At 32.4% G+C, this 16,274-nt stretch overlaps 1 protein-coding gene across 1 annotated transcript in view; it reads right to left on the reverse strand.

The window, feature by feature from the left end:
• The window catches only part of LOC143058019 (uncharacterized), a 114,686-nt gene that overhangs the window by 36,032 nt on the left and 62,380 nt on the right, over positions 1 to 16,274 (reverse strand). Inside the window, exons 38-39 of the mRNA XM_076231479.1 lie at positions 15,121 to 15,292; positions 3,164 to 3,289 (exon numbers count right to left, since the gene is read on the reverse strand). Of these exons, the coding sequence (XP_076087594.1) occupies positions 3,164 to 3,289; positions 15,121 to 15,292 (298 nt within the window). The remainder of the gene's footprint in view (positions 1 to 3,163; positions 3,290 to 15,120; positions 15,293 to 16,274) is intronic.

A 16,274-nucleotide genomic window follows, 5' to 3' on the forward strand; every position in this document is an offset into this window, starting at 1 on the left:
TTGTATTTATATTTATATCACAAAGAGTTGTTACAAGAATTCTTCAATGTTCAGAGATATTGGCACTCTATCAAGTTGAGGGGTCTGATATAACAAGCCCAATCAAACAAACCAAGAACCAACCTTGCATGGTTCATACTGCTGAATTGGATAAGTCCTGAGGTGGACAATATTTCTAAACATGAAATAAACTATGGGACCTACACATCAAAATACCCAGGCCAAAAATAAATTAAAGTGTTTGGTGTTGCCACCTACCAACCTGAAAAGCAGCACATCTGAAATTTTATGACACAAATCATTTCAATATTTCAATTTTTTTTTTTAAAGTTTTTTCTTGCTGTGTCTATAAAATTGAAAATGGAAATGGGGAATGTGTTCAAGAGACAACAACCCGACCATAGAGCAGACAACAGCCGAAGGCCACCAACAGGTCTTCAATGCAGCAAGAAATTCCCGCACCCTGAGGTGTCCTTCAGCTGGCCTCTAAACAAAACTCCAAATTGTACACAAGAAACTAAAATTAAAAATAATACAAGACTAACAAAGGCCAGAGGCTCCTTACTTTGGACAGGCGCAATGCGGCGGGGTTAAACATGTTTATGAGATCTCAACCCTCCCCCTATACTTCTAGGCAATGCAGAAAAGTAAACACATAACAATACGCACATTAAAATTCAGTTCAAGAGAAGTCTGAGTCCAATGTCAGAAGATGTAACCAAAGAAAATAAACAAAATGACATTAATACATAAATAACATCAGACTACTAGCAGTTAACTGACATGCCAGGTCCAGACTTCAATTAAACTGATTGAAAGATTATGTCTTCATCATATAAATATCAGGCACAATCCTTCCCGTGAGGGGTTTAGTATCATACTACAGGGATGATTCCAGGTGTTTTCAAATGGGTCCCTTGAATATTAAATTGGGATTTTTTATGAATACAATCTAAGACGAAATAATATCATTTTCCAGTAAAAACGGAAAATGAATAATAAGTTAATTTCACCTGTACACTGATTGAAGAAATTATTGGATTCAGACCAGGGAAGTTGTAATACATGAATATCATTGCATATGATGCACTATCATCTTAACTTTGGTAAACGAGGCATATTACAAAAACATATATACCACAAGTACCAGCTAACATAAACCTATGTCAAGCCGTTTAGCTTTTTATTCGAATTTCAAATTATCTCATAATATATATGATATCTTATGTAATATATAAGATATCTCATATAATATATAAGATTTATTTAAGATATCTTAAAGTATATGAAATATCTTATAAATATGTTTTGTATAAGATATCTTATATGATTTATTGGATATCATGTTAAGAAAATTATATGAAATATCTTATAATTTATATACGATATCTCTAATAATATTTCTTATAATATATAAGATATCATAAATAATATTTTTTATAAGATATCTTATATAAAATAGATATCTTATATAATATAGTAGATATCTAATATCGATTTTAAAATATATATCTTACATATACTTTATATAAGTTAATCTTACAAATATACTTTATACAAGATATCTTACAAATATACTTTATATAAGATATCTTACAAATATACTTTATATAAGGTAACAACCATAAGATATCTCGTGAACTATATAAGATTTTGAAAGATATCTTATAAACTTTATAAGATATCTTTCAAACTATATCAAATATCTAATGAACTATTATATAAGATATCTTATAAAGTTTATGAGATATCTTGAAGTTAGATTAAATAGAAAAACGGCTTGCCATATTAACCAGTGAAAAAAATCATCCATTGGGTATTTTTTCAACAGATCATCTTTATAAACTTAGTACCTTGATTTAAATGTATTTCAAATAGAACTGGCCAATTGTCGAATTCAGAAAAGCAATTACAAAAGTATATATATATACTTAATTGACAAGATATTCAAAACAATTGAACCAGTGAACTTTAAAATTATTTGAATCATTTTCATATCTTTTGAAACAGTTCCATAATGATGACATCGTATTTCAGGGGGGGGGGGGGGGGGGGTCTCATTTCATGAATAGTCTATCAGCAACATTATTTTCAAAAACGCTCGAAAAAAGAGCAAAATATAAAATAATTTCTTTTACAAAACAAGTTTTAATCGAATTACATAACCGGCTGGGCGATCTGATTTTACCATTAAAATTCATTCATCAATGTCATATAATGTTGAATTTGCTCTTTGCCGAGGTCTGTTTTGACACCCATTTTGACAAAAAGCATATTTTTTATCAACCTGCTGAGTGATCTACTTTTACGAGACCAAATACTCCCATATCATTTTTAACTTCAATTGAATCCGGCCTTTAAATTGTTTACCTCATGTTGACATAATTAAATCGTTAATAAAATGCGGTCATAGTCAGCATTCTTATCCGGATTTTACTACGTTTTGACGACAAACTATGAAAAATCATAGTTGCAGTAATCGGTGACGGAAACTTTTTTCGGAAATACCAATTTTTGTTTTATTTTCCTAAATTGGGAATTAATATTTATAAACATTTTTTTGGGGCCGCTGGCCGATTTAAGGGCCGTTAAGCGGCCCTAAACTATATAGTGGATTCATCCCTGTACTATCATAACATATATGAGAAGAACATAACCCGTGTCATGCCAACAACTGGTTTATAAATAAATGTGTTTAGTTCCGATGCAAAGACCCTATAAGTGAATCAATATTAAAGCCAAACTATGCAATCTTTAATGACCTGACAACAGTATCGTAACTGTATCCCTTCTTAATAAGTCTATTTAAAGGTTTTGTTAGCTTCTGAGGTGAATACTGACATTTTTGTGTATGTTTTCTTGTTACTTATATAATGTTTCTGGCCCAAAATAATTCCTGACCTACCTACCCAACACTTTGATCAATCAAAGTATGCATAAGGCAACACTGAGCAAATAATGTTTAAAGTGTGGTACTAATACTTTACCTCTGCCTCTTTTGTATCAAATTGTTTTCTTGATTTATTAATGTTTTCTGGTCTAAAACATATAACTCGTGTTCTTGTCCAAATAAAAATTCCCTACAAACCTAATCTGAACCCTATGAGGTATGGGCAAGCATCATTAAACAAATACCTTTTAAAGGCACCAATATATACTTTACCTCTGCCTCCTTGGTATCAAATTGTTTCGTCATTCCCATTGAGTTCATCAGTTCTAGTAACTCATCTTTATTCACCACCCCACACAATGCAGCTAACACTTCCTTAGCCTGCTCTCTAACATCTTCCTATAAAAAATAATACAAATGAAAATAGTACTGCAGTATTATTAAACAAGTTGAATTGATCTGGTCAGAAATAATTCCAACCCCTCTGTGATGATCACGTACATCATCAGCATATTTTTTATCGTCCTACAAATTATATTAAAATCATTTAGCTGAAATGTCTTAGGACTTTTATACAGAATGAGAAAAGAGTGGAAAAAATATATTATCAAAATCATTTTTATTTAATTACATCCTTTTTTTTCTTTGATTATTTAATGAACAATAAAGATTTCATTAACAAACTTTCTTATTTTTATATCAGATAAAATTGAGAATGGAAATGGGGAATGTGTCAAAGAGACAACAACCCGACCATAGAAAAAAAACAGCAGAAGGTCACCAAAAGGTCTTCAACGTAGCGAGAAATTCCAGCATCCGGAGGCATCCTTCAGCTGGCCCCTAAACAAATATATACTAGTTCAGTGATAATGAACGCCATACTTAAACTCCATATTGTACATAAGAAACTAAAATTAAAATAATACAAGACTATTGGCTTTTCCAGTTTATCTATCTATCGAAAAAAACAGATTGCAAATTGCAATCTTCAATTTTTAATTTTAATTAGTTTTATAAATTATATCACAAAAAAAAACTATTTGTATAAACAAACAAAATGGTTCCTCTTGGTTGGAGAAAATTGTCATGGATCTGGTTTTCTGGTGTTGTCAATCCACATGAGAGGGATGGTTTAAATTTAAGTTTTCAAAACGGAAAACCTTTATGTTAATCTTTTAAAGCAGTTATTGGTACAAAATGTGTGTGTGTATATATCATGTATATATATACATGTAATGTCAAGAGTTTTATTCCAGGTATGAACTTATGGTAATGTGCATTTTATTTGTGGAATGATGCTATTGTAGATGTTTGAGTGTCTGCACACTTTAGATACAGATAATATATTACTTTGCCAGTTCCCAGACTGTTTAGTTTCCATGTCTCTATAGTCTTCTCAGGAGATATTTCTCCTACCCAATATCTGATCTCTATAGGGACATGGGACCACAGGATTTTGTATATCAATTTTAAACCAGATGCTCTGCAGGATGCAGCTTTATAAGACCGCAGAGTTTGAACCCTGAACAGTTGGGGCAAGTATGGACACAACATTCAGCTCTAAATTTGGATTGTGATTAAATAGTTGACACAGCATAGGTTTCTGACACAGAATGAATGTGGTCTAATGAACTTAAAATTATTTTTTTGCCTTTGAGCAATTCACTATGCTGTTGAATATTAATCCTCTCAAAAAAATGTTTGAAGAAATTTTCTTTTTATTTATGAAATCTGAAATGAGAAAAATTGAACACCCCCCTCCCCCTCCCATTTTTTTTTCACATCCCCATACCTGTCAACTGACCCGTATTCTGCGGGTGTGACCCGAGATTTTCACAATTCTGAGGGATCACCCGGAACACCCGCCTGGTCATTGAAATAACCCGTGAATTCCGAAAATGACCCGATTTCACCCGTATTTCTTAGCCTTGAGATTGATTTCATAAGTAATATTCCTTTGAAATACTGGCAAATTCGTAATTCTTCCATGAACAGGAAGTTCATGTAAACTGTCAAATTAAGTGACCCATTAAGTGCATGGCTTCACTTGACAGATTTGGTGTCAAACACACTGTTAATTAACACCAATTACCTTAGCTTTAGGTCGTAAATAAATTGCACCAATGGTTTACAAACTGAACTAGAGTTACTTCCCCTTATTTGTCACCATTCAAAATTATTCCTTATATTTACGTTTTATGGGTGAAAAAGATTAAATCATAAAAATATAAAATTCAAATACATATTGAAACATAACTTTTCATTATTTTTATATACCTTTATACAATTTTTTTTTTAAAGTTGAAAATTATTTTTTACATTTATACTTCCTTTAACTGTATTACTATATTTTATCATAGTCTAGTTTCCTTGTTAAATGAAAACTGCTATGGTTAAAGGCTACATAGTCAATAGTCTCAAACATTTAAAAGAATTACATTAAATTCTAGTGTTTGATGGTTGTAATATTTTGTCTCTAAAAGTAAAGCACATAAGACTGAGTTACACAAATTTATAAAAATCTTTAAAAGTGCCATGAAATAATATTTAATAAGATTTAAAATGACTTAACAAAGTGAACATGCATTGATGTTTTGGTATCTTTGATATACATTATAAAAAATTATTCCAAAACTGATCTCAATTCAAATCTCAAATGGAGTTTGCAACAATAACTACTCATTCAAATACATCATAAAATGTTAAAATGTAAAAAAAGTGCTTGTTATCACTGAATGGTAAAGATTGTTTTAATTTATCAGTTGGTAGTAAAAGTGAATATACATTGTATATTGTGTAAAACAATGATTTAAGTTGATTAAACTACTATTCTGGACAAAGAAAGATAACTCCAATTGAAAATACTTGCTATTGCTCAACACTGTGCAATTAAAGATTTCTTGCTATTGCACAATACTGTGCAATTGAAAATTTCTTGCTATTGCACAATACTGTGCAATTGAAAATTTCTTGCTATTGCACAATACTGTGCAATTTAAAATTTCTTGCTATTGCACAATACTGTGCAATTGACGATTTCTTGCTATTGCTGAATACTGTGCAATTGAAAACTTCTTGCTATTGAACAATACTTAATATAATAATTTTGGATCCTGATTTGGATCACTGAAGAGACATGTATTGTCGAAATGCGCATCTGGTGCAAGAAAGATTGGTACCGTTAATTTTATTGGACCAACTTGAAAACTGGGCCCATAATCAAAAATCTAAGTACATGTTTAGATTCAGCATATCAAAGAAGCCCAAGATTTCAATTTTTTGTTAAAATCAAAGTTAGTTTAATTTTGGACCCTTTGGACTTTAATGTAGACCAATTTGAAAATGGGACCAAAATTTAAGAATCTACATACACAGTTAGATTTGGCATATCAAAGAACCCCAATTTGGACCAACTTGAAAACTGGGCCAATAATAAAAAATCTAAGTACATTTTTAGATTCGATCAGCACCTCAAAGTTTAAATTTTTGTTAACCCTTTCAACGATACACAAAAAAATAGAAAAATGTCTGCTGCTGCTGCATTTTTTTTGTGATCATTCATTAGAACAGTATATTTCTTTTCAGACTGCTGTATCTTTTTTATAATAAGAGATACAGAGAAAGTTATTGCATGAAAAATGCTCAGGAGAGTATTAACTGTAATGTTGGGCTGTTATTTCAGTAAAATTGTTATCAGGTTACCTGCATTTTCAGGTAATTAACAGGTCAAAGGTGTAATTTATTACATTTGTGTTGAATTTGGAATAAAAACTACTCTTAGTCCTCATCTATTTTGTTGTTTTATCTGCCATATAATAAAGAAGACACCAGTTGCTCGATTCTGTAGCGTATTGCACCATACACAACGTATTATGTAATCGGAGCACAAATAAGTGGCTTTGTCCACATTTTTCAGTCATCATCCGTTTCCCCCCTTTTTCTACATCTCGTAATGATCGATCAAATCATATTTCCCACCCGAATTGAATGTAATAAACACACTGAGATAACAAGAAACCTTTTAACTAATCCTCGTTGTCAGTTTCCCCATAGAAATTCTGAAATATTTCCATATTTACAGCTTCGTTTCCGATTTCCGCCATTTGCATTTGTCAAAATATTTGTTTTTATTTTCCTTCAATTTTCATTCTACTGCATGATTTTGCAATAAAATTGCTGGGATTTCAAGCGCAAATGAGACCTTGTATATCCTTGATTCATACAACATGTACAAGGAAAAATTAGAGAGGACCCGAATAAAAAACTGAATGGTTTAAGAGTCCTTATGAAAAATCTGTTGTCATCGCGGCATATGCCGTGAATAGCAGTGGTGGAAGGCGTATGTCATCGCGGCATATGCTGTGTATAGCATTGAAAGGGTTAAAATCAAAGACAGTTTAATTTTTGACCCTTTGGGCCTCTTATTCCCAAACTGTTTGGACCAAAATTCCCAAAATCAATCCCAACCTTTCTTTTATGGTCATAAACCTTGTGTTTAAATTTCATAAATTTCTATTAACTTATACTAAAGTTATGGTGCAAAAACCAAGAAAAATGCATATTTTGGGCCCCTTTTTGGCCCCTTATTCCTAAACTGTTGGGATTGTCAGGAATTTAGAGCGAATATTTACATGTTAACGTTGCTACTTGACTTATGTATTTTATGACGTTACTTATATAGCAATGGCTAGACGTTAGAATAAACACGATCTATACACAACGCATTTTATCTACTTTACACAACATTTATGGTGCCGTGACCAGGATCGAGATCGAAAAATTCTGGAATCTAGAATCGTTAGGAATACATTTACCACAACAGGACGATAAAAGAGTTTTGTAAATTCTTATCAACAAGACTGTATCAAATTTGAAAACGAATGTTATTCTGCCAAGTTGCCATGGAAACTGGATCATCCGGACTTACCTTCAAACATCATGGTCGCTAAAACAAGGACAGAAAGCACAATTAGAAGACTAAGTCGGGAACCACATTTACTAAGAAAATATTCAGAAATTATTGAAGACCAAATGAAGAGAGTGTTCATAGAGAAGGTAAACGATAAAAACGACAATGGTAAAAGCACTCACTATATACCACATCATGCCGTAAAAAAGGATTCAACAACACCAATTCGTATAGTATACGACTGTAGCTGTAAAAAGTTGCCAGATCACGCAAGTTTGAATGATTGCCTAATGTCAACTCCGCCAGACTTGAACGACTTGACAAAAATATTAATGGGATTTAGAACCAAGAAGTACGCAATAAGCACGGACATTGAAAAGGCTTTCTTACATATTGGATTAGATGAGAAAGATCAAGATTTTACACGCTTTTTTTGGTTGAGCGACACAGATAATCCCAGCCGTACTCTTACAACATATCGATTTAAATCTATTTTGTTTGGTGCAACAAGTTCACCGTTCATCCTAAATGCAACACTGCTTAAACACTTGGATGCATGCAACACAAATGTATCAGCAATGATGAAGAATGACCTTTAAGTGGATAATATTTTGTCCAGTTTTGAAAATGAAGATGACGCCGCAAAGTATTTTGTACAAGCCAGATCATTGATGTTGGATGCTGGATTCAACCTTCGTTCATGGAGTTCAAATTGCTCAAAACTTACAGATTTAGTCAAACAACATGACGTATGTGAAAAAGAAACTTTTGTCAAAATACTTGGACTGAAATGGGATACAGTTAAAGATACGATCACTTTTCAAAAAGTCGACTTATTTGATATTGAACTACCAAATATTACGAAACGTGAAATTCTTAAACAGTCGTCACATATTTACGATCCACTAGGATTACTTAGCCCTGTATCCGTACGAGCAAAAATTTTAATGCAGACATTGTGGGAACAGAAGTACGGATGGGATGAGCCACTACCATTAGAAATACAGACAACATGGAAAAATTTAGCCAAGGATTTGGAGAAAACGACTTAAACAGAATTGAAAAGACCGTATTTTCTCAATTATCAAATCAGAAAACCCAACTTCATGTTTTTGTAGACGCTAGTACAACTGCATACGGAGCAAGTGTTTACGTATGTAACCATCATGAGTCATCTTTAGTTATTGCAAAGAATAGAGTAGCACCGCTTAAGCAACTGACACTACCACAGCTGGAATTAATGGCCGCATTGATTGGAGCACGACTAGCCGATCATGTTAAATCAGTTTTACGCATAGAAGACATAACGTTTTGGTCAGACAGTCAGATAGTTCTACAGTGGTTATCAACTTCAAAGCAATTGAAAAGGTTCATACAAAATAGAGTAACGGAAATACGCAAATTGACCAATACACAAGAATGGAGATATTGCCCAACGAAAGATAATCCGGCTGACCTTCTTACTAGAGGACTCAGCGTGTCACAGTTTGAAAAGAATACACTATGGTTCAACGGACCCAAATGGATCACTGATGCATCAAAATGGCCGTCGTGGAAGCCAAATGACACAACAGTATTACTTACCAGCACAGATATAGAAGAATCAAGTACAGCGGACAATGCAATAGATATTCAACAAGGCATACACCAAATTGTGCAAATTACTAGATATAGTACATTATCAAAATTACTACGAATAACATCTTATCTATTACGATTTATACAAAATTGCCGTTCGCCAATATTACAGAGAAATAAAGCAAAATACGTTTCAAGAGAGAAATTGCAGGATGCAACAGTGTTGGATACTAAATTGCCAAAGAACTTCATTTAAGGACAAAATGTTATACTTGAAATTAAAGGATACTAAACCTACTGTTTTAGTTAGACAACTTAGATTGTACCTGAATAACAAAGACGCAAGTTGCTGTGGAGGGAGAATTCATAACGCACCTGTTTGTGAAAATACGAAATTTCCTTATTTGTTACCTAGAAGTCATCCTTTTACAAAATTAGTTGTTCTTGATATACACAGGTACATGAAACATTCAGGAGTTTTATCAACAGTGACTCAGATACGACAAACTTACTGGATACCCAGAATTCGCCAATACGTAAGAGGAATTTTGCGAAATTGCGTAATTTGTCGAAAAATCAACAGTAAACCATATACAGCACCTGATCCGCCGCCACTCCCAAAAGTTCGATTACTGGAAGCGCCGCCTTTTACAATTACCGGCGTCGACTTTACAGGAGCGCTGTACGTTCGAGATACACATGATTCTGAAAACAAGGTTTTTATATGTCTATTTACTTGTGCTTCAACGAGAGCCGTACACCTGGAAGTTGTACCGGACTTATCAGAAAAATCATTTCTACAAGCCTTTAGAAGATTTGCTAGTCGTAAATCTAGACCACACACCATGATTTCGGATAACGCCTCAACATATTTAGCCGCCTCTGAAACATTAAAGAAATTAACCGAATCACCATCGATAAACGATACGTTATCAACATACGGAACAAATTGGAGATTTATACAGAAAAGAGCGCCCTGGTATGGTGGATGGTGGGAACGCTTTATAGGAATTACAAAAACTTGTTTGAGGAAAACATTAGGCAGATCTTACGTTACCATGGATACACTTCAAACAATTCTGACAGAAATAGAAGCCTTCATTAAAGATAGACCATTGACCTACCTATCACCAGATATTGAAGACGAGGAGCCGTAAACTCCGTCACACTTACTGTACGGAAGAAGAATAACTTTAACGCCGTATCCACAACCAAATATTGAGTACATTGCCGTGAATAGTGGAAAACAAGAACTGCATAAACATTTGAATAAACAGTTAAGTTTAATGGAGCATTTTTGGAACCGGTGGAAATCCGAGTATATAACCACGCTAAGAGAGTTTCATCGCCAAACAGGAAACAATTTACAAACTACTCAAGTTGGAGATGTAGTGCAAGTCCAAGATGATAAATTACCGAAAAACCGATGGAACATTGCCGTTGTTGATGAATTGATCACCAGAAACGATGGTTTTACACGAGCAGCTATAATACGAACTAGTGCAGGACGTACTTCACGTCCTATAGTAAAACTGTACCCGCTCGAAATCCGAACAAACATTAACAATTTAGATGACAAAAATGATGATACTTCGAATTCAACAGAGAGATTGACAAGAGTTCTACCAAAACGAGAGGCATCTGTTCGAGCTCGAGAGAACATCAAGAAATGGACTACCCAAAAGTGATAGACTTCATTAAAAGTGAAAAATTAATAAGTGAATTATTTGAATTTGTTTTAGAAAGACAATTAATTATTTAGTTTCAGAAATATCTATTCGATTGACATTTAAAGTGATTAATAATTTTATATTTTAACTTTTGCTGGCCCTGAGAATGTCGGGAATTTAGCGCGAATATTTACATCTTAACGTTGCTACTTGACTTATGTATTTTATGACGTTACTTATATAGCAATGGGTAGACATTAGAATAAACACGATCTATACACAAAGCATTTTATCTACTTTACACAACAGGGATCTCAACTCCCAAAATCAATCCCAACCTTCCTTTTGTGTTGATAAACCTTGTGTTTAAAATTCAATGATTTCTTAATTCACTTATAACTACTAAAGTTATTGTGCAAAAACCCAGAAAAATGCTTATTGGGGCCCTTTTTTGGCCTCCAATTCCTAATCGGTTGGAACCAAAACACCCAAAATCAATCCCAACCTTACTTTTGTGGTCATAAATTTTGAGTCAAAATATCATTGATTTCTTTTAACTTAAACTAAAGTTATCGTGCAAAAACCTAGAAAATGCTTATTTGGGCCCTTTTTGGCCCCTAAGTCCTAAACTGTTGGGAAAAAAACTTCCAAAATCAATCCCAACCTTTCTTTTATGGTCATTATAACCTTGTGTTTAAATTTCATACATTTCTATTTACTTAAACTAAAGTTATAGTGTGAAAACCAAAAGTTTTCGGACAACGACGACGGTGACGCCAACGTGATACCAATATACGACCAAAAAAATTTCAATTTTTGCTGTTGTATAAAAAGAAGAAAAAATACCTCACATCTACATTCTATTTTTCAAACATTCATATATGGAAACATACATACAATCTAGAGTAAATGATAGTTTAAACTATCAAATATTCATTCAATATTATTGATCTTGGTTATCATTTACTTTTGATTTTGTTATATAAATTCATATACATACAAGTAGATGGGAAAATATATTAATTTTTTTTTTAAAAGCTATTTCAAATGATATAAGCAAAATCATCCAGTGTCTATCTTGGCCTTGGGCATAACAATATATAAATAGTTGAACTATGAACTAATTGATCAGACAAAAAGTTATAAATACATTATAAACCAGGAAGTAAGTTTGATCTATGGACTGGTTCATTTATTTTCCATGGGTAATTTACTTCAATTTCAGGTTATTTTTTATTCTAAAATTACTTAACTATTTTTAAAAAGAACTAACATTTAAAGATATGGATCATGTGGATTGAAATGAAGGAATGATCAATCAAAAGATTACTAGAAAAAAGACATAAAACTGGAAAAAAGAAACTTTGCCAACTTGTTTCACCTTGTATAACATCAAATGGAACAGATAAAGAGGTACAAAGTCCAAAGATATCTATTTGATAGCAAATAAGTCATACCGTATAAAAATGGCTCAGAACTTAATGGTTTGTCAATTCTGTGAAACTTCAAATGAAACTAAATATAAATGTGTCAATTGTGATTTAATTTTGTGTGAGGGATGTAAAATTAAAATTCATACAAAAATAAAGAAAACTGAAGTTCATCAAGTTCTTGATCTGAAAGAATTCAGTAACTTGGGAGCAAGTGAAACTATTCGTCATTTAGACCTGAAAGATATTCAATGTTCGATTCACAATGCTGAACAATGCATTATTTACTGTGAGGATTGTAAGGTGTTGCTTTGTGCGGTTTGTCTTCTAGAATCCCACCAAACTCATACTCTATCAAAAATAGCTGAAGTGTATCATAAGAAAGTTAAAGAACTGCAGGAGTTGGATAGTAAAATTCATCAGGAATTGCCTTTTTATACTGACCTTGAAAAAGAACTGAAACAGATTAAAACTGTGGAAAATGACCAATACAATGAAATAAAACAAAGAATCTTGAAAAAGGAAAGCGAACTAAAAGAAAATATCACTAAACAAAGAGAAAATCTCATCACAGAGTTAGACAAGCTGTGGAAGCCAAGGGAAGAAGAATTGTCAAGGCAGTTGAAGGATACTGCAGAAAAAGGTGATGCCCTTGCAAGAAACAAAGCTCAAATGGAAGAGACATTTCAATCCCACAATGCAACAGCTATTTTTACAGCTTCTGGTAAACTGGACAAAGATTTACCTACAAGACCAGTGAGTACAATATCTGAACAAAAAATATTATTTTCAGAAACAAGAAATCTTGGAGATACAAAAGAAGTCTTTGGTTCTGTATTAATTGGCCCCGAGTGCAAAATCACTGGATCATTTACATTAGATACAGAGGATGACGTCTACAGGATTCAAACTTTGGAAAATAATACTAATATCTTGTGTCTTTATAACAAATCTACAATTAAATCCTTTGAATTTAAAGATTCAAAATGTATCACTACAAGCATAGCAAATGATACTGAGGTAGATGTTCTTGACATGACAAAAACCCAGGATAATAAATCATTTTTCACTGTTATTGGATCATCAGAAATAAAATGCCTATCAACTTTTACATCAGACAGTAAGATAGGAACATTTATGTCTATCACACCACTTTATGCCAGAGGAATTCATGCAACTAACAAAATCATTCTGGTAGGATTTAAGGAAGCTGGAAAAGTGTTTCCACTACAAGAGGAAAGTAAAAGAGGAATACTTGTATATGACTATAACTGTAGACACATGAGAACATATGAGTTTGACACAAACAATCAGAGATTATTTACTTTGCCAGATGTAATCACAACAAATATAAATGAGGACATATGTGTTATTGACATCACAAATATAAAACCATGGGAAGGTAGGGTGGTTTTCCTTGGAAAATATGGGAACCTAAAATGGACATACAATGGTCATCCCACAATAAACTCTAAAAATAATTTTAATCCTAAGGACCTTGTAACTACTTCAAAAGGTTTAATATTAGTGTCAGACAAAAACAGCAATGCTGTTCACATGCTATCTATGGAAGGTTGTCTTGTAACTTGTCTGAATGAAAGTCATGGTATTGAGATACCTGTATGTCTGAATATAGATCAATCAGGGCAGTTACAAATAGGGTGTTATGGTAAAGACACAAAAAGTAGCCTCAGTAAAATTCTCACTCTAGATATATCAAGCTAAAGACAAAAAAATATAGTAAAAGAGGTATGTTTCGCAAAATGCCTGGAGTGTTCTCTGATCAAAATCATAAAAAGTGGAAATCCCATAAATTTTATTTATTTATTTTTTAATCCAGCTTGATTAAGAAATTAGCTAGGCCATTGAAAATTGAGTGATGATTTCCTCTAACAAAGAACATTTTTAAAGCAAGGCACACCATGCAGTTTTGCTCCAAAGAATTTTTCTTAAATCACTTACAGATTTTTTTTTAAATCAGATTTATACAATAAGTCCAATTCGTATTTATAACTACACACTAGAAATAAAATCATAATAAATTATATTGCAACACTAAGAGCAAATATAATACTGCAACGTAACTTTTCTCAATTGAGGTGTTATAGTGTACATCAAAATTTGTCTCAATCATAAATATCTTAAAAGAACAGTCACCTTAGTGTTGAAAAGATGTTTGTTTGCACAGGTTTTACTTTACATTATATTAATACATTTTTACATTTACCTGAGAGTCTATGAGTCTTGGTAGTATAATAGCTAGAATATCCTGTCTGTCAACACCTATCTTTCAGTTTAAAGAGATTTTACCGTACGTAATTTTAACACATTTAAGGAATGACTAATATTTTTTCTGTCAATGAAAAAATAACATCAAATATGTGGTGCACACTGAATAATGTGCGTAGCGGGTTTTTTTAAAGTGTGCACCACATTTTTGATGTTATTTCAAAAAGACAGATAAAATATTAGTTATTTCTTATAATTTAATTCTAAATTCCATTTAAACCGGAGTAAACCATGAAAAATCGTTGATGACATCACAGTCACATGACTTAATTATGTCTATGGGCTGATAAACAAAACAACGTCAGCCAATCAGAAGACGCATTACATCCAAAATTATATGTTTTCTACATTTACCTGAGAGTCTATGAGTCTTGGTAGTATCATAGCTAGAACATCCTGTCTGTCTACACCAATCACCTTCAGAGTTTGCAATGCATCCATTTTAAATGAATGATTATCTCCACTTAGCTGTACAGACAATTTACTGATAATTCTGTCTAGATAATGGTCCTGTATACCTATATCCCTGTAATGCAATAAATAAATTTAGTTTCCCCTGTTTTCGCAGTCCTGGTCATTGATCCTGTACTAAATTCCAAGTCCAATCCAAAAAGGTATTGTAAATTCAGAAATTATTACGTGCATTTATTCATGCGATTTTGTTATTTTAGACTGAAATGTGATTTTTATCTTTGCAATATTTAAAAAAAAATCCTGTTTAATTCATATCAAAATTTTTTTTAAATGAAAGTTTAAATTGTTGTGATTATAACCCTGTTGCATTTTTTTGCAATATTTTCCAAATTTGCAGTAACCACAAAATGTCTATTTATCTCCCATAATCATCTACTTAAAAAAAAAATACTTTGCTGATCTATTATATATTATTATATATTCTTTGGATATCTAGAAGTTTGACAAGCACTAAATTTGATCATTGAGAAGCTTGATATTACTTTAACAATAGAATGTGATTAAAACATTCGGCAGATTTTTACAGAGTTATTTCCCTGTTGTGTAATGTACCACCTCTTTATTCTGATAATACACCCTTTAATTTAAATTGCCAGGAACACCTCTATTATTTATTACTAATTGTTTCGGTCCATTTATTGCAACAGGTAGTTATTGTAGCTTGATTTTGCCCCAATAAAGTGTGGTCTCAAACAAAGATTGAAGTGTTTGTTGTTATTATATTAATTTTACATCAATCTATCAAACTGCAGCCAAAAAAAATAATAAACACATTCAGAGGATAAACTTGATACTAATAACTTAGTCCAGGTCACTTAGAGATCACTACTTGGTCCTGTTGTCAATCATATCCTTTCTGTTTATAAATTTTAGCAAACCTAATCAAACATATTAATCAGCATATATGGTGTAATTGCTGATGAGACAAAAACAAAAGATATGAACAAATAACATTTTTTGATTTAAGCGTCATTTATGAGTTTTTCGTAAACGAAACACGTAGCTGGCGTAAATATTAAATTTTATTCCTGGTA

The sequence above is a fragment of the Mytilus galloprovincialis genome, chromosome 14 (genome assembly GCF_965363235.1).
Source record: "Mytilus galloprovincialis chromosome 14, xbMytGall1.hap1.1, whole genome shotgun sequence".
Lineage (NCBI taxonomy): Eukaryota > Metazoa > Mollusca > Bivalvia > Mytilida > Mytilidae > Mytilus > Mytilus galloprovincialis.